Source organism: Rhea americana, unplaced genomic scaffold (genome assembly GCF_003343005.1).
Source record: "Rhea americana isolate MKP2758 unplaced genomic scaffold, rheAme1 scaffold_17, whole genome shotgun sequence".
NCBI classification, from domain to species: domain Eukaryota; kingdom Metazoa; phylum Chordata; class Aves; order Rheiformes; family Rheidae; genus Rhea; species Rhea americana.
In genome coordinates, this window is record NW_028185816.1 from 127,835 (window position 1) to 147,626 (window position 19,792).

Here is a 19,792-nt window from a genome sequence, read left to right on the forward strand (position 1 = left end):
TCCAGATTTTTCATAGACTGACTTATGTCTTGAATATTTTCCATCCATAAACACATTTTCAAATCCTGCGGAGTCAGTTGCACAGTAACCTCATATGTCCTTGTTAGGAAATAACTTTTCCCTGCCACCCACATATACACAAACCRAAGGGACATGTTTTCCAGCTAACCAAGCAGTGAGAAACTAAGTAGGCAAAGTAAACATTGCTTTTTCATGTGGTGACTTCTTTAGAAGAAAAACCTTTTTTGTGACCACAACGTTGTTGTTTTCCCTGGGTTATTCACAGAAGTAAAGAGACTTTAAGTAGTGAGGAGAGCTTTGCATTACAAAGTCATCCAGTCCTCTGACRTGAAGTATACCTTCTGCTAGAGCAAAAGGTGTATTTCTTGGCACTACGTGAAAGCGTGATTTGCTTGATGGGCCCCTTTGGTTTCACACTGCAGGGCTCGTTAGAAAGGAGAAATGTTAGCAGGGTTTTCCAAATCAGAGGAGCAAGAATATCAAGATCACTTGTGCATACAAGGCTTTGCGCCTTGTCATGGGATGGGACATGAGAGCTCAGCATTAAACGCCATGCTTGGTTCAGGACAGGGGCTTACGAAGGCCAGAACTGCRTGAAACTAGCTGGGGAATGAAGCTTGTTAGAAAGCAACTGCTTGAGTTAGATTTTGGCCATGACCTCAGTTTCATGGTTCGCTCCCCTGCAGAAAGTGGAGTCGAGTGGTGTTAAGGTATGACTCTCGGGCCACCAGAGTGAAAGCGTGTTGCTTGCCGGACTCTCCGTCCACCTCGTATGTTCTTGTGGTGGCTGCAGGAGGGATCTTCGTCTGCGCAGAGCTTGTGAGAGGCCAGGAAACGGGAGCTGACGTGAACGTGGCCGTAGCTGCCTGRCAGCGGGCGCCGGGCTGGGTGAAGGTTTCCCGCTCCCTGTTAGTGTCAGCGGCGCTCCGGAGGAGCTGGGCTTTGCTGTGCTCCACACTAATGAACGATTTTAGCACAGTCCTCCTGCTGGGCGTTTGGCTAGGCAGCTGCATTGCTTTGGTTTTCACCTCTTTGTAAATATGGTAATTAAAACCCTCTCAGTAAGATTTTGAAAGGCAGCATCTTGTTTGCTTCATTCGCTTAGGCAAACTCTGCTTTTATGTGGAACGGAGTATTGTGCGGGATATGTCACGTTGTTACGTTGTTCATGCTTACTTGGCAGCCTGATGGTCGTACGCAGTGTAGGGCTGCATTGCTGAGAGCTGCTGCCTGCAAGACAATGTACCAAAGCGCACAGAGCGATCAAAATGCTGTCGTCTGCTGCCTTTGGTRTTTGTCCAGAAGTTGTTTGGGATTACTTCCATTCACTGCGTGATGATTTATTATAAGCAGTGAACATATAAAAAGGAAGCCTGTATTCTTTGATCTTTTATTTTATTTTTTTAAGCTGAGTGAGCAATCACTGGRCTACAGCATGAGCTAATGCAAATGACTGGAGTGTAGTTTATTGTTCAGAAAACATAACCTACCATGACATTTACCAGGCAAAAAAGCTCTYGGAGTCATAACTGCGTATTTCATACAGTATATGTCATTCATTGTAAATTATACCAGCTCTTTAAGACTGAATATGATAAGAAATAATACAAAATTTTAAGTAAAGGCTACTTTGAAACTTTGTGCAGGTGGAGCRTCAGGTACCATTTATTGTTTGTGTGATGTCTATCTGCATGGGTTGAGCACAAAACAGGGAATTTGTTTGCTTAAGTGCTGTGTAAAAACCGTAGTCGGGGAGATGAACATTAGAAGGGAGACAGAGCTTTGAGGCAGACAGTAACTGCCCTGAAGCAGGAGACTCGTCCCCAGTGTGGACGGGTGTGCAGGTACCTCGGCTGGAGGAGACGGGGAGGCTATCGAGCAAGAGTGAGTTTTCKGGGTTTTTGTTACTTATCGGGAAACCAGTGTGATCTGAATGGAGACGCGCGCAGTAGCCCGTGCTGTAGCACCTTTGTTTTCGTCAAGAACTTGGCAGGGCTTCGTGAGCTCTCTCGGCGAGGCGGAGGCGCGGGCGCAGCCGGCCCCCGGCACCTCGGCTCTTCCGCTCGCGCCGCGCTGCAGAGCCGCCGGTGTGTCCGGCGCCGGTCGGGGCGCCGCACGAACCGCGGCAGTGATCCGCCTGCTCTGCTGTGGCTTTGCCGTTTCAGGTTGAAGGGAAAGCAGAGGAAAATGAGACTAACAAGAGACGTCGGAAAGGGCTTTTTGGCGCCGCTGAGGAGGTGGGTGTCTGCCGGTGCGGGCCGCGGCCCCGGCTCCTTGCCGAGCGCCAGGGCCCGCGTGCGCGTGGGGACGAAATGCCTGCCRTCTTCAGATCCTGAGTTTTACCATGGCGTATGCTGAAAAGGAGCTAAATTTCCCTAAACGGGTTGATAGGGAGAGGCTCTTGCCCAAACAGCACTGTTTTTTTTTCTGACCCAATAACATCTGAGATATTGTGGGGGTTATGGTGCTGGTGGTGTTGGGTGGTTTTTGCGTTTTGTTTTGTTTTCCCCCAGCTCAGTCATTTGAGCAGGTTTTTGTCKGAAGAGTTTAGAAGAGGTTTGCGTTGCCACTTGGTTCACGCTCCCTCTCTGGTGAGTCATTTTGTGACTCCCCGGTTCAGCACCGGTGCCAGTTCACATGCCCTTCTCCACTGTGCTCTGGGAACAAAGCTAACAGATCTTCAGGGACTCTTGCATGCTAAACGGTGTCATTTTTCAATAGACTGTAGACGCCATTTCCTTTCCTTTTTTGCTGGTAAGGATGTTACCATCTTTGTCTCTCTTTTCCTCTCTCTCTCCATCAGTGTCACAGATAAATGTGAGGAAAACATAATCTGTTGTTTCCTTGCAGGCTTCAGGCTTTTCAAGTCAAGGGTCGAATTCTGGGAAAGAACTGAGTGATGGTAGAGAAGGCATCAACCAGAATAAAGTTAAATCGATGGCCACTCAGCTCTTGGCAAAGTTTGAAGAAAATGCTCCAAATACAATTTTTCGGAGGCAGGTAGGTTATAAATGAACATAAGTCATCTTTGAAATTAAACTGGAGTCCCTCCTTGTGAACATGATGCAGGTTTCAGAGGGGAAAAATGGATTTTTAATGTGTTTGAAGTAGGTTTGCTTTCTCTTTTTTTTAATGCAAATTAAATGTATCCCYCTCAGTGCTTAGGGGACACGTGTGACCAGTTAGAATATAGATTGCCCAYTGCATATTAATGTAGCGTATTTATATATTGTATATTAATATAGTGTAGTGGAATTGTAGTCTCTGGAGCGTTCTTGTAAGTCTGTATGTAGGATTCTTGCCTTTTTTTTACATACATATTTTTAAGTCTTAAGTTGACTGCTGTGGTAGTGCAGAAGCACCCCCCCACACACACAAATACTCTGAGTAAAGGGCTCTAAGTACCCAGTGGAGTCTTTGTTTGTGGAAAATACAYAGAAAGCATGAGAAGAGAGCGTGATTTTTCAAAAGGAAGGATGCTCAAGGTGTTGATTGTTATGTCCCAGTGAGGTGATTTCCTTAGTTCTTTGTGTTTGTATCTCTTTGTTTATTTATATATTTGAGTCCTCAAGAGATGTAGGCCTTATAGTTATTAAGAAACTTTCTCAGTCCCTGAGCCATAGCAGTTTGCATGCTGTGTTGCTGCTTATCCGTGCCCTGGGCTTACTGTGTGTAGTAAGGGTTTGCTTGGCCGTGTTGGAGGAAGCCTTGATGTGTTACTCTTGATGATAGMATCTCTTTGATAATTCTGGGCATACTGAATTTTAGGTACACCTGTGATAGTAGAAAGGATTAATAAGATGGGCTGCCATCAAAAATGTGCAAAACATGTTGTTAAGGTCTGTAGTAACCCATCTTTGTAAGCAACTTTTGTTTCTGTCTTCTGGCAGAATCAGCAACTCAATTTACTGTCTTCCTGTTCTTTTTCTCTCCCCCCTGCCCCTCAAATTCTATCTTTGTAACTTGAAATATGCTTTACAAGGAGCTAGTAGATAGTCCAGCCCTGCTATCTTCTTCTGGTCCTCCTGTTAATCCTCGCTTTGCTAAACCTAAGGATCCAAGTCTTCTTCCACCTCAACYGAAAAGGCAGGTAGGAATTCATCAGGGTTGCGCCTGATAAGCTTGCTGTTTCTCTAACTACTGGGGACTTGATGTTGTTTAACTATAGAACACAAAAAAGTAAACTTGTATTTAACTTGCATACTTAGCAGCTGTATTTRGCAGAGAGTTATAAAAATTACACTGAATTTTAAGGTTATTTTGTGCTTCCTGACTAGATGAGAAAATCATCTGAAAGAATTAGTAACTGCATGTAAAGCACACTAAAAAGATATGGGTTTGGATTTCTGTGTTACCATGCCTAGGTTCCAAATTGTATGAATATCATTGCATATCTACATTTTGCATCCAAGAAAACCACTGCAGTATACAAAATGTGTCCATGCATGCACTCAAAATGTTGAGCTGTAGTAATGATAAGGCAAAGGGAGTTTTCGACCTCAAGAAAACTGGCAAAGATGCCTAGGATAAAAGCTTGAGCAATCAAAAGCTGAGATTCATGCCCAGATTCTCTATATCTTTTAAGTGGAACTTGTGGTGAGAATCTCTGCTGGAAGCTATTTCCAATGTCACACGTACAGGGCAAAATTTTCTAATACCTTTAGAAAYGTTAAGAGATAAATTACAGTGGAAACTATCTCATGTCAAATAGTATTGATATTCACTTTACATTTTAGTTTTGAAAGGAAGTGAGTACTTTGTAGTGGCATTTTAAGAATAGCCTGCAGCAAAATGAGTTCTGAATTGCGTGTGGAGATCTGCAGACTGGCTTGACTGGCTTGTCTTGCCCTTTTTTTTTTTTTTTTTTTAAAAAAAACAACATTCAAAAGCTGATGGCAAACTGTTTTAAGGGAAAGTATGTATTTATTTTTTAATAAAATCAGCATACCATATGTTGATTGACATAATATTTTTAATTTTGAGAAATTTGGAAAATTTGTATATTTATTCAAGTTGGCCAATTGAAATGAAGTAGAAAACTGTTATGAAAAGACCAACCGGTAAGTCATTTTTTTAAAACTGAATTTGACAAAGATTATCTAGGACAATTGTTTCATTTACTTCAAATGCCATTTTATATGGTGATTCACGTTCAGAGCCTTATTCCAAACTGCTCATAARTGCTTTAGATCTGAAATTCATTCTAGCTTGACTTAGGGCAGAGTAAACTACTGCTGATGTTTTTACAGTCTGATTCATTAGTTTAAGGCGGACTATGATAATGCAATTTGCTAAAAATCCTAGAAAGAGGTGATGTCATGTTCTTTTCCACTGACCCTATTTTGCGTGTTTTTCATAAAAACTGAGAGAAACCTCTAGAAGGATGTCAAGACCTGCAAAAGTTACGCAGCACTAACATATTTCAGTGCATGGACTCAAGCATGAGCTGCACAGCAGACAGTATAATACGAAGAGTGCGGTGAGGTTCAGAAGAGTGTTTCATTTCTCGTTGTGTGCATGGCCGTACTTTAACAAGCTTCCTTAAAAGCTGCATGCTGCATGATAGTGCAAAAAGCAGGCTTTTTCACTTCGTGTTTCCCAGTTTCAGGTGGTAGCTAGGACTGAACGCGAGGTCAGGGAACCCAAACAGTCTTTAAATGGTTCTGACCGTATGGTCAGGAGAGCACAGACTGTAGGAAAAGCAGAAACCCAGCCCAGGCTTTCAGAAAACTCTGAAACTCTCGCATCTGCCTGTTCTGCTGCATTTGTACTTTCTGGAGTGCTTGAGCGTCTTCAGCACCTGGAGGAAAAAATGAAACAGGTGATAAGTAATTTCTTTTTCTTCCTGTCTCTTAACTACATTTATTAATCTATATGCTGTATTTCCCTGGGTGTGCTGGCTTTTTCTCTTTTGATTTTAGGTTATACTAAGGTCTTCCTACATACTTGCTTTGTTATGACAATGTATGTGAAATAACTAAAATCTCCTTCTTTCTTTTTCTTTTCTTGCTTTTCTTTTCCTGGCTCTTACTGCAGAAAAGGGCTCAGACCATAGCAAATAGGGAATTCCATAAAAAGAACATTAAAGAGAAGGCAGCACATCTCGCCTCAATGTTTGGATGCATGGAGTTTCCAAAGGTGAATATTAAGTTTTGCAGCTCCAGAAATGTTAGTTAGAATATATGTGTATGTATGTATATGTATGTGTGTTATATATATATATAAAAGAACTTGAAGCGGCGAGGGGGGAAGCATTTTTGGTTTTAAACTTCTTTTCATCCTGGTGGATCTGAAAAGTGGTTCAGATTCCAGTGCAACTGGTAGAGTTTTGTTTAAATATCATTGCATGATTGAATCGAGGTGTTACACAGTCATGAAGCTAGTCAGAATACTTTAGCATAAGAGAAATGTGATAGAATAAATCATGTCTTGTGCTTACATATGTGTGGTAGCTCACAGAATTTCTGATGAGTTGTGAGCAGTAGCCCTCCATCAAGTATGAGTCAGTGTTCAGAGTCTTGTTATGTTTTCCCTCAGCACTGTCTTGCTTTAGTGTCCATTGGAAATATTTTTGATGAGAGAACCGGGTTTAATCGTTTTTGTTTGATGTGAACGTTTCGCCAGGCTCCTYGCTGTGCAGGAGTACAGACCAAAGCAGAACTGTGCAGTTACTGTCTTCCTAACCTTTTTTCCATGCATGACTGTAAAAATATCTTCTTAACCTCTGCTTATGTCCTCTCTTGGATAACTCTCCTCTGTTTCTGCTCTACACAGAATAAGCTACCTTCTACAGGCTTATCCCACTCTCAGCCCCCAGCTCCCCCTTGCCCTCCTCCTCACGGCTCGGCTGCTGCCTCTTCTCCATCGTCTGTCGGTTCAGCTTCCCCCACTGCTCCTCCTGCGCAGGTACTCCATTCATGGGTTATTCCTGTAAAGCCCAAATTTGCACTAAAGCTTCTTGAGAAACAGCTTGGTGCTGGCTTCACAGCGGATTTGTTGTGTAGTCTGTATTTCACGTAAGAATGAAAGTTGACTTTGTTCCCTGCTGCTACCTCTGCATGTTTGTAAGAGGAAAATCATCGTTAAAATAATCCAGATACACAGCTGAAGAGCAGAGCAAACATCTTTCAGGAGCTGAGCAAAAATCCTGTTAATTCTGTGTTGCTGCTGCTTTTAAATGCTGTGTTGTTGGATAATACCCCAGATAGGCTTAGGAGAATGAGATTTCTAGCATTATATAGCAAACTGGTTAATATGAGAGTGGTTGGTTGGGCTTGAGCAGTATTTATCTTTGTTTTCCTGGGAATATCAGTCTAGCCTGAAGGGAAGCAATGACAATGGTTGTTTCAAACAGAGGATGCGTCTTAGGATTGTATGAGGGGACAAAGAAGCACTCATCAGTGAAAAACAGCAGAAAAACATCAGGATCCTTTTAGGCTTTTCTGCTCCGTGTTGCTGATGCAGGCTGGAAGTTGGGCTCGCAGCCTCAGCAGCAGCTGCACARGTAGATATGGAGCTGCCCTGCAGCTGTGAAGGCAACTTCCCTGGATCAGGGGAAGGCAGTAGGAAAGTCTCTCTTCCCCTCTCGCTCCCCAGGGAAACCCTGGCTGCAAAGCCCTTCAAGGGCACTGCAAGCCTGGCAGGCGCCGCACTGCGGTAATCCTCTAATCCCCGCCAGCTTTTGCMTGAATTTACCTATCGCTTTTTGTGACCCAGGAGGTTTTGTGTGTGTTAGGCTGCATAATGATTTTCTAAATGTTAGAGCCTATTGCTTGGAGAGCTGTTGTGACACTGTACAGAGAATAAAAGATAGTGTGAACCACGCTTTAGCATGTGAGAAGTAGGCTATTAATTGTATGGAAACTCTTCGGCAGCAATAATTTTACTGGGATTTTTCCTTTTTCTTTTTTCTTGAAAACAGTTAACCTGTGCAATTGTGTTTTGGATGTTTTAATTCAAGTATTTTATCCAAAATGCACTCACAGCCTTTTGTTAGTTTGCCAGCATACTTAAACGGTGTAGCAATAGTTTCATGTGGTGTGGTTACCYGATTTCAGTCTGGCTGAGTTTGCCATAATTTTAAGTGCTCTCTCCGGAGGTGATGGCAGAGTAAAGAAGCGCTACTGAGGCGAAAAAAGCTCGTTCTGTTACCAGCATGGTAAATTTACCTCCATTTGATCTGGTAAATGTGTGACCRACCGTGTAGGACTGCGTATGTTCAGTGCAGACCTACGTGCGTAGGAGCTGGTCCTGCCGACGCGTGTTGGGAGCGATGCAAGTCCACCCGGGGGCGGACGAGACGGCCTTTGGACCGGCACCCGGAGGGCTGTCGCTTTTCCTTGATGATGCCCTGGTCTGGCCTTGACGGGTGTGCGCTGCCCTTGCTCTCGTGCTCGTGTTCAGTGAGGGCCGTTCAGTCTTGTTGTTATCACTGTTAACATCTATTTTTACCTTGGCAATTGAACTTCAGTGCTCTTCCTCTGCGAATTACATGAACCACTTTTTGGATTACCTTTTTTTAATTCTCAAGCAGAATTTTTGCAAGATGCAGATTTCTTAACTGCTTTTTTTTTTTTAATTTAAGATTGTTAAATTTTCAGGGAGCAGCAGCTACCTTGATTTCGTAGTAAGCAGTCTGTCTGTGCCCTTCCATGATTCAGTTGTTGTCCTTCTTGTTTTGTAATCTTAACATTTCACACTTTTCAGACCATGAAAGTTGTATCACGCTCTCTAAAACACTGGCTAACATACAGCACTGTATAAATACAATTTAATAATGTCTCAGGTGCACAGTGCGCACTTTCAATTGCTGTGCATGCTAATTTAGCAACATATTTTTTGCACCTCTCTGTGGTAAATAGGTACTGATAGTTGCCTGTGTTCATATTGTTTTAAGGGTGGGTTTATAGGACTCGGGATTTGTATTTGTGGTCTCTGTTCTGGGAGATATCACTAGGTAAGTCTAGACTTCTGAACAAAAAAAGTAGTTTCGGGACAGGTGAGSCAGCAGAAGGACCTCCTGCGTGTCACACTCAGCGTGTCCTTATTAAGCAGCTTCTCTAAAATGAGATCTAGTTAGTCTTCAAGTCCCTTTGCTTTCTGCCCACTCTACTGAACAGGAGCAACAGTCATTGGGTTGGTGGTTGTCAGTTAGGAAGTAACAGCAGTCAGCAAAGCTTTAGGCAGCTAGGTTAAAATGAAATTCCTTTTGCTTTTACACAGAATGTGCATTCACATTCATTACAAGAACATTTCCTTTTTAATAATATTTTAAGAGTACATGTAAGCAACAGTTTTCTTGTTTTGACTGCTTCGTGTTGACACAGATTGATCCAATGGGTGGAGAACAGAAATCAAGCAACCTTGATTGCAGAGATGAATTGCAAGGTGTAGTTCAGGCTCAACAGTGCTTTTCCTGAGTTTCAAATACTTGCACTTTAAGCATAGGGTTATTGCTTAAGTGATTGCTTCAGTATATGACTAGTTCAAGGTAAACTTCCTGCTTCAACTGACTTTCAACACGCTCTTGAACTTATTGCTTATGGAGCAATAAGCTGTATAAAGCCTAAAAGTTGCTCAGCATATTCACAGGTACAGAATTTTCAGATGATAATTTGTCTTTCTGTGACCTTAAGTAATACAAAGGGACTTGGTTTTCTTCTAGGAGCAAGTAATTTCACTTTAGTATTGGATTCTAATATGAATGTACYATTTAGGACATGATTATAGTATACAATTATGAGTTTGCTCTGCTGTTTTTATCCCACAAGTTGGGCAGGCATTGAAAGACATTTTAATAGTCTTATATTGAATAAAAACCAAACAGCACAGAAATTTGTCCTTTGAGTGGCCTTTGTCATCTTAACATGCATATTTTAATTTCTCTGGATATTAAAGGCTACCTTAATTATGGGATAGCATTCAGAAGGTCCTAGGAGCTGTAAGGTGCTGCACTTGGTCCCAAGTGCAATTCAAGTCTTGAACTKGAAATTTTTTATTAACAAAAATATTTTTATACATCAGATTTATGAGAAAAGTAGCCACGGTACATTATCATTACTTACAAATTTGCTTAAATGCATTAAATTTGTTTAAAATGTTGTGAAAGCCATTGACTTTATATTTTTTCTCCTTTCTTTAGTGTAACTTCCTGACATTTTAAAACTTTCCATTAGCAGGAGTTGGTGTGGTGGCAGTGGAAAGTTCATTTCACTAGGAAGCTTGGGACTTAATTTGGGCTCTGTCAAGGGCTAACGGAGTGTGAAATGTATCATGGATTCTCTAGGCTGGAAGGAAAATGTGCTGGCTTCGTGTCCTGGCCGTACCAGTGTTACTCTTGCTGCCTTTGGGTTGCTAGAGATGCTGTGGGATCTTACTTTGACTACAAAATCAAAATCACTACAGTAAATTCTGTTAAGGTTAGCAAATCTTGCCGTAATTCTGTGAAGCCTTTGCAGTCTTTTCTCGATGAGCAGAACTAGAGTACCTCCTAGTGACAGATAATTAGCTCCTGTTGTTTACTGGAAAAAWTATCCTTACTGCTGTGGAAATCAGCGTTCAGGCATTTAAAATGCTATATATTCTGCACTTTGGTAGAGCAAGCCAAACAAACTTGACTAGAAACAATGAGGGTCTATTTTGTAGCAACTGATGGTCATTTTGAATCTGCTGCAGCTTGGATTGAGGATGCTGTTGGTGTGTTGATGGTGCTCTGGTGACCTGGCCATCCCAGTGCGTAAAGCAGCGTGTGCCCTGCCACACATGCATGCACACAGCTTTCCGATCCCCAGGAGTGCTTTGTTGCAAGGAAGGCTGGAGCAGATGCCAGTGCTCTGTCCCAGATGAGTTTGGAGCCACAGCCCAAGGAATTGCAATCTTCTTGCAGTCCTCTTTGATTAATTTAGTTAGAAACAGTCTAACTCTGATGGTATGACTAAGCAGATAACGGAAGTGTGTTCCTTTCACAAGCATAGTTTCTCAAGTTTTCCCTACTGTTGAGGTGAGTCACTGGCAGAAGAATGACTCTTGGGCGAGCATTAATGAAACAAGTCCTTACGGGACTTCTAGGGCATTTTCCTAGAATGTGCTATGAAATACTGCAGTTTGGAGATTGATGTGATGTTTTGCCTTTCCCCCCCACTGTCTGAAGTATAACACCAAACTTCAAAAATGCAGTGAAAAAATATATATATATTTCTAGTCTATCACAATGGTCCAACCCTGATAGCTGTTGCAAGCAGGTTACCAGTTTAGGGATTTCATGCAAGCTGCTTCATGTGCTGGCAGTAAMTCCTAGCTGAGCTGTTTGGTGCCTTCCATGGACATGTTCAAAGGCCTTCTGCTRTTCCACTTGTGTTTGCTTCCAACAGCTATTTCCCCGTCGTCCTGAGGGAGAAGTGTGCAAGTGCGAGGAGGCCTCACCTCGTGCGGCCACCAGCCGGACCATGCTGGTCACACGTGAACTTGCTTATGCTCTGCCGGACTTCACCTCTGCTCTTTCTCATAGCCTGTCTTTATCACTGCTTGCGTTCATTTGCATGTTTTCAAATAATTTTTGTCCTTTTCTCRTTAAGTTCTTTTTCAAAAATAACTAAAGCTCTTGCTTCAATTCTTCATCTTTTCCCCTTTTCTGGTTAGATGACTGTAGGAAAGGTTTCACGTGCAATTGGAGCTGTGGCTGAAGTTCTTGTCAATCTGTATGTGAATGATCACAGGCCCAAGCCACAGCTTCCCCGCCTTGAACTGGTAAGGCTAAACCCACAAAGAAACAGTAACTTGACTTAAAAGAGCAGTGTTACCAGGATGCCACCCCAGCTTAAGGCCCAGGTTGTGGAACGCTGTAAGCACAATGAAAGGTCTTAGTCCAACACTTACTAAAACAAATGAARCGCAAATTGTCAAAATGTGCTGATGTGTGGATATACTGGAAACATTGCTCACCATGTCTTCTATTTATATATATTTTTATTACTTGTTTATGTGAGTTAAAAGTTCAGGAGGCTTTTATTAAATGTAATTACCAATGCAATTAATAACAAGATAGTTATTAATCAGAGCAGCTTCTAGAGAAAGTTTTATTCAGTACATGTTWATGCATTTATTTTAACATGCAAATGAATCACTATGCTTGCCTTTGAAGAAGGCTGTCTTTAAACTCTGAAAATATTCTGTGTTGAATTCAGAACCGGTCACTGGACAGAGCTCCGTGTTCTTGCCCCATTTCCTGCTCTCCTTCTCCATCTTCTGCTCAGAGCTGTCAGGTATCGGAAAGCTGAGGAAGGGGTTGTGTTGTGGTGATGATGCTTGCTTACGAGCTCCAGTTGCTTCAGCTGTACTGTACCTATCTATCTGACCTGTTCCATTAGTATCTCTTTTTTTAATGTATTCTTAATGTTTTTCTGCTTGCATGATTGTTCGTTTGGAAATGTTCACGTAGTTTGTTCTCTGACACAATTTGTCACAGCAAAATGGATTACCTAATAGCAGGTCTGGGCTCTAAGCACAAGAGCATTACAGTGACAATTGTAACTTACCCTTAATATATAAAAAACTGTTCTGAGGCCTTCATTTGCTGGTATATTGAAGGTCTGCGTGCTGCTYGTGGTGCAGAGGAGGTTGAGGTTTGGCAGCGGCCATGTGCATGTGGACAGCAATGGAAGAGGAGGAAGGATGGGGCAGGTGGCAGCAGCAGTGTAGCGATAGGACATCGTCTGTACTGACCTCAGACTGGGCAAAATACAGTAATGCAATGTAACCTTGTCATACCTGCACCTATTAGCAAAAGTGAGGTCCAGTGGTATCTAATCCACTTAGAGTTTATTTTTCTGTGCCTTTTGGATGGGTAACCCTAGAGCCCAAGGTTCATGGAAAATAAAGAATGTTAATTGATAGGCCAAATTGAAAAAGAACATTTGGAATAATTTCATATTGCTAATGTGGATCATATTTCAAAAGCTGCATTCTTTAAAATATTCTGAATAACCGTGGTAGGAATGAAACTGATTTTTAAAACCACCCAAAACGCTGCTTGGGCTGGAGTTCCACCAGGAACGTGGTWGAGGGGGAAGCACATCTGCAGCTGGTCGTAAGCAGAGGCTCAGGCACCAGCATCTCAGACTGTCAGTTTTTCTTCCCTGGCCCTTACAGCACAGGAGCAGATTTTCCTCAGGAGCCGTTATGTGCTGAGCTGTTTTGAGTGCTTGTTTCCTTAGCCCCATATGCRTGTCTCTTGTCCGGGGCTGGCACGGTCTGCTTTTGCCCTCTTAAGAAGAACACGGCCACCAGCAGCCACTGGGTGCCGGTGCCCAAAGCAGCAGAGTCCAGGGTGACAAATGGGCGTTCTGGGCAGATGCTACTCAGGTACCTGTGTAAACACAAAGCGTCAGTAACCTACAGGTGGAGGCTGGGTGAAAATATGTCGCTTAAAATCCTTGTGGTGTCTGGTTTATGAATTGTGTAGATCTACGGAATTGCAGGAAATGAGCAGTAAGGAGCTGGCCGCTTCTTGACCGTGGAAAGCGTGGGGGGAGCTGTGTAAAGCTGGCAAGCACCCAAAGCAGTGGCACGCTTAATAATTATGTCTGGGTGTAGTGCAATGGCTTTATATGCAGCTCTGTTTTTATCTTTTAACAGGGGTCTCTGCGAAAAGAATTTCCTCAGTCTGTAGGGGGGAGTGACATTTGCTATTTCTGCAAAAAACGGGTATATGTTATGGAGCGGCTGAGCGCAGAAGGCCACTTCTTTCACCGAGAGTGTTTTAAGTGTGAAATATGTTCTACGACACTCCGCTTAGGAATCTACGCCTTTGATGTTGAAGAAGGTAATACGGGAACTGTTCAAGAATATTTTAAATTGTTGAATAAAGATGCTTTTAATGGAACTGGAGAAAAAGACCTGGCCAAGGAGTTCAGTCAGGAGGGCGGCCAAATGCGCGGTTTGATTCTGCCCAGTCTTTGATTCCTTGTGTTTGCGGCTCTTGTCTCTCAAAAGAGCCCAGTTATGACTGACTTGAGTTTTATATGAAGGAATCAGTGGTGGGAAATTAATTGAGCAACCAAAATATGGCTTGACTTATTACAGTTTGAGGGGAGGGGAGATTTTCTTTAGCTGCCAGCATTACAGAATTATTTTCATCTCTCACCTGTAAGTCAATTTTTTTCAATGGCCAGTTTTAAGAGAGGGTGGGATAGTTGCGGATTTAGACAAATATGGGGAATATGAGTTACTTCTTTCAGCATAGAAGGAGTTGGAAGCAATAATATTTCCCCAGCAGCAGTACAGTTTATTTCAGTCTTCTGTAGAAATTGAGGTTCAAATTCTGGTATCTAGATTCTACTTACAGCCTGTTTTGTGAGCGTAGGGGATAGGAGAAGTGGTTTTTATTTTTATTTTGTTCAATTTAGAGAGAAATTGTTAAACTGTCCCAAAATTCCCTTGCCATTTCCAAATGCTTTGAATAAATGTGACTGTTAACGTGATCCCTTTCTATGAAAGGATCAAAGATGCAAGGCTGAAGATGACTCTTTTGCAATCCAAGGAATCTTCTTTGAAGATTCTTTTTTTAACTGATTGATTACATAATGATTTTTAAATTAATATCCTGAGTTGGTTTTTGCCTTGGTATTTGTATTTTTATGCTATTAATTAACCTTTAAACCTCTGCAGCAGATAAGTGGTTTCATCTCACTTAACAAATACGTAAATCTGTTCACTGTAAAGAAAAAAAAAAGAAAAAAGAAAACACACTATTTYAGACTGAGTTATATTCCTCACAGTGGCAAGGCTTGGGTGTAAAGTAAAAGAAGTTTCTGATTCTTTCTGCTGTCCCACCATTAAACATACTGATTCATCTTTTACAGTAGATTTTCTGTCCTTAAAAGTACAGATAAAACATCATATCATTTGCTTTTTTTCTTATAGGCAAATTTTACTGTAAACCTCATTTTACGCACTGCAAAATCAGTAATAAACACAGAAAGAGAAGAGCAACGTTACAGGTCCAGGGAAAGGTATGTATTGGTGAGATAATCTAATGCAGTAAATGTTGAGGAAGCTTCATATGGGTCATGGTGCAATATTTSTGTGTGTGTGTGGTTTTCTAGGTTTTCTACTCAATGTCCAAAACTAGCAAAATCAATACTAAAAAGAAATTTCTTGGTTCTGTGAATTYRGCATATTTATAGTCTGGTTTTCAGTGGAAATGAGCTTTTCATCTGGAAGGTAAAGTGGAACTTGGCATCAATCAGAAATGAAAATTAATCATTTTTTTTGTTTGTTTTTTTTAAGTTGTCRCAGAAAGTAGATTGCTGTTTCTCTGTTCAGCATACCCTATCCTGCTCATTTAGGTGCTATCATTATTAATTTTTTATCCAACTTAATCTTTTTTTATGGTGTAGTAAAATGAACAGAAGACTTAGTTATTTATCTGAAGTGTGTATAGAGAAGTATTTAGGTGGCAGAAATTCATGGTTTTATAGTCTAATTAGTATCTGTGTGTCCAATTTAAGAAGAAATAGCAATGTCATCATTTTGTAGTGCATGCTCTTTCTATCACATGAAGGTTGTCAATACGCAATAGTACCATAATAATAGGGTTAGGTCATGTATAACTTGAAAATGGTAGCAGAAACTGGGATTTCTGTTTTTTCCAAGTATATTCAATTTTTTATGCTTTATATAAGGATGCAACAGAAGCGTGGAAGAAGGAGGACCGCAAAGCCACAGAGACCACGCCAGAAAGCACTTTAGCTACCGCGAGCAGTCCAGAGGACAGGTCCCCAGGTATCCTGCCTTCCTTCTTTAGGGGAGCGCTAGGCTGGCCCCTTCGGGTGACACGGGAGCTGCTTGACATTCCCAGACGCCTGTCTAACTGGATGCATGGTTTTCTGCACGCTACCAACCTTCATTTCAGGGACAATGCGTATAACTATACCTATTTGTACGAACTCTTGAGCCTCGGTGTGCCGTTCCTCTGTGCTCTTCTAGAGGTACTTGCTCACATGTACCGGGAAGCAGAGCTATCACTTGAAAACATGCTTGAATGGGTGAAAAAAATCTTTAGGGTTTGAATTCTTCTGTGTGCCTTGCTCGGTTGTGCCTTTCAGATTTTCAAAATTGACAGCCTTGCTTTTTTTTTGAGGGTGTTTGGCTTTTGTTTTTTTTAAACCTTTTTGTGATTGATTGTGTAACTTAAAAGAACAAAGATTTCCTTCTGATATAAACTAGATGCAGTCAAAATTTTCAATATAAAATGTACTGTATGTTAAAGAGCATGAAGGGCAGTGTCCAAACACATTTCCAGAACTTGRAGATTGATGAAGGATGTTTTATGGATATATATATATATATAAATATATATATATATATACACACACACATACATGTATTTTTTTTCTCTTTTGTCCTGTCTATGATCAGGCCATTTTGAGGGGTTTACATTTTAAAACCCTTCTTTTTTTTATTTTTTTTCCCCCTTTTTTTTCTTGTTAGACCAAGAAAGAATGTGTGTTTTTTCAGACATTTAGGGAATATTTATGACAAATGACTGGGTTTTGAAACCTGAATATGGCGCATTCCTTTTTCTCTTGCTTTCCCCTTTGCTCTGGGTTATGAGGTTTATATCTTGCGTGATTTTTTTTTAATATATATATATATATATATATATATTGCTCCTAGTCATGCCTTTAAAATTTCTTACCTGTAATACCCTTTGTCAACAGTGGGTATAGTTTGTACTACTAATCTATATAAAGTTTCAAATAAATTTAAAGAGCAAATCTTAGCTGAGTGAAGGCTTGATTAAACTTTTGAGTCAAAGAAACTAGTAGTATAATTAGACATCACTTACACGTCAAGTGAAAGCTTCCTCCTTAGATGGCTGATTAAGGGAATATCAAGTTATGGAGCACTCATATCTAACTGAAATCACTGYTACCTGTGCCTCCAGGTGGGCACTGATCCGACTGCATTTGGAATTCTTAAAAAAACAAACAAAAAAAAAAGCCCCAAAATGAAAAGAACCCCAACCCTAACTCCATAACAAACAGCAGAAACGTACACACATATTGTAAGGAGATTGCTTCTTAGCTGGATCTTCCATTCATTTCAGTGTGCAAAGCTGATGGCAGGAAGAGGAACTTGAATTATCTTGAGCAGCTGTTAAGTAGTTTTCTTTTGGGTGTCTCTCATCAGGGTCTACCTTAAGCAGAAGGCGTCAGTGGCAGGTATAGGGCTATTTAATGGCAAGGAGACACCAACCACATCCCAAAGCCTGATTGCTTTCTCTCAGCCTAGTTAGCCAGTGAGGTAAGCACGCTCCCTGACTCCAAAGTGCCTAAATGTTTACATTCAGAAGTTAACCAGCAAAGGGGTAAATACATAAATATGGTAATATGTATACCCTAAAATGGAAAGCTTCTGTAGCGCTTACTTCTAGCCAGAAGACCATAAAATAACAGGAAATAACATTGCATTCAGTTAGTACCAAAGCTGAGGATCACCTACCAGTGATCTTAAGTGGCTGTGCTGCTTAAGGCTGTGCAGTTTTTTGATTTTAACATAACATGGGAAAAGACCATTTGAAGTGGGTCTTACTTGTTAAATATTAAAAAGAAATGTGTTTTCTGTGTAAAATAAATGACAGAAACAGGATTTTTCCTCCAGCTAATTTGATTTTCATTTTTTAAACTATGAAGATGAAGCATTTCACAATCTAGAGTTCTTACATATTTTCTGGGGAAAATGTCAAGTATATACACAGAACTTGAGGAAATGGTTTAAGAAAATTGTTTAGGTATAACATAGCATTTGTTTGAAATAAATCGCCATTAATGCTGAAACATGTATTTAGCAAAACTTTGCTAGAATTTTGACAGGGCACAATGACTGTTAAAATAACATAGTAAGCATCTGTGTATATATGCGAGGAATGTATCTGAACCTCTTTAAAGCATTTTTAAAAACTGTACTTTGGGACACTGTATACCTTTTAATTATTTGCTAATGACAGTAATTGTTTCACTCTAGAAAGGAAAGAATCTGCCTTGTGATTTACTGTGTTACTCTTGCAACACAACAAATTTAAGTGGTAAAGTTTTAAAATTTGACTTGCYGACAGTTTTTATTGCAGTTTGTCACTAGCACAATCTTTCAGAACTTTTTTCCTGGAATATGCTCCTGCTGTTTGCTGTCAGGAATTACTGCTTTTCAATAGAGTGAGCATAAAGGTAAATGTGCAGAAAATGGGGAAGTAGCAAGAAACCTGGAAATCTTTGTTAGCCCACGAACTTAAAGCAAATGAATCTTACTAGCAGAAGGTGAAAGCTAAAGGTGGTATTGGCTTTACGTAGATTTATATAGAAGAAAAAATTCTACAACAGAATTCAGAGAAGAAAGCTTGCGTAACTTTAAACATTTTCCACAGGCATGTTAATTGTATTATCTATTCTCCTGGGTTTTTGCAAGTGCTTTTGTTTTGAAGGTTGTTCACTGGTATCTATCTAATTGGTAGGTTTTTTGGTTTTGTTCTTTTTAATCTYGTTGTCTTAAAGTTCTATTAGTACGATTAATACCTGTTTGTCGTAATGTAATGAAAAAAAAGGCAGTTTCATTTTGGCTGATTCTTCTTTCTGCCTAAGTAACCTTTCCGATGGCTCCCTGCACAAGCAAGCTAAGTTCTGTATCTCTTTTCTGCCGTTCTCTGTGCCGACCTCCCGCGTTGCTTAGTCCCTTCCGTCGCTCCGGCGCTGCGCCCGCTCACGGGCTGAAGCCTCCCTCCTCTCAGGTGATCCTTGTGCTTGCCAGTGCCGCCTTTCTGTGACTAACACTGCTGTTTGAGAGCACTTGGTTGCAAGTGTTTAAGACCGTTTTGGAGCAAACTGTGTGTGTCTGGTATATTAACGGACGAGGCTTGAGCATGATCCCGTAGCCTGTGRTGGGCGAGGTTTCCAGGCGTAGCGAAGCTGCCGTCTTACCTCTCTGTAGAGACATGTTTCCCCTCCTCTGTGTCTCTGCATGTGCTCCCTTGTGCCTTTAAGGTACCTTAGGCAAGTGAATTGTTTCTCATCAGAAAAGCCTTATTTCCTTTAAAGTTTTGAAGGGAAGACTTAAATCTGGGTCAGGACAAGAGCCAGCTGACTCTCCTGGTTGGCGTGAGCACCGACTTGGGCTGCGCTCAAATACTGGATGAGCCCAGCAGAGTCTGAGGAGTGCGGGGCTTTCTAAGCACTCTCACAGTGAAAAAGTGTGATGCAAAATTATACTTTTGAGGAGGAGAAAAAAAAAGTAGCCAGTGCAATGCGAATACTGTTCTTTCACCCCAAGTAACATATTAAGACAGGCTTAACAGAAATAGATGTGCATGCTATTTTTACTTCCTTAATATTAAAATGCCAAGTTTATATAACCAGAGTGTGTTTGGGTTTGAATTGTTTTGTTAACTAATACCAACTGTAACTGGGCCCCGTTTGCCATTTTGATTAATGGTTTTGTCTTGCATGAGACGTCGCCAGTGCTCTCCACAAAAAAATTGAGATTATTTTATCTGTATTTATATATAAATCCCAGTGATGTGTAACCACATGCTGACAATCTAAAAGGGGAAACAAGCCCAAGCAAGAACCAAGGGCTCAGTGGGGCTGGGGAACGCGGGTAGGTTTGGGTCGCAATGGTCGTGGCGCAGGCGTCCCCGTGGAGGGCCCCTTCCGGAGGGGAACGGCTCGGAGCCGCGATTCCCTGGAGGTGACCAACACCTGCTGCTAATCCACCCGCTCCA

The 19,792-nt window shown here is 41.2% G+C and overlaps 1 protein-coding gene across 1 annotated transcript in view; it reads left to right on the forward strand.

Moving 5' to 3' along the window:
• The window catches only part of MICAL2 (microtubule associated monooxygenase, calponin and LIM domain containing 2), a 111,988-nt gene that overhangs the window by 50,022 nt on the left and 42,174 nt on the right, over positions 1–19,792 (forward strand). Inside the window, exons 16-26 of the mRNA XM_085300817.1 lie at positions 2,187–2,258; positions 2,872–3,021; positions 4,004–4,094; positions 5,610–5,842; positions 6,058–6,159; positions 6,796–6,927; positions 11,659–11,766; positions 12,204–12,281; positions 13,654–13,840; positions 14,941–15,029; positions 15,702–15,801. Of these exons, the coding sequence (XP_085156943.1) occupies positions 2,187–2,258; positions 2,872–3,021; positions 4,004–4,094; positions 5,610–5,842; positions 6,058–6,159; positions 6,796–6,927; positions 11,659–11,766; positions 12,204–12,281; positions 13,654–13,840; positions 14,941–15,029; positions 15,702–15,801 (1,342 nt within the window). The remainder of the gene's footprint in view (positions 1–2,186; positions 2,259–2,871; positions 3,022–4,003; positions 4,095–5,609; positions 5,843–6,057; positions 6,160–6,795; positions 6,928–11,658; positions 11,767–12,203; positions 12,282–13,653; positions 13,841–14,940; positions 15,030–15,701; positions 15,802–19,792) is intronic.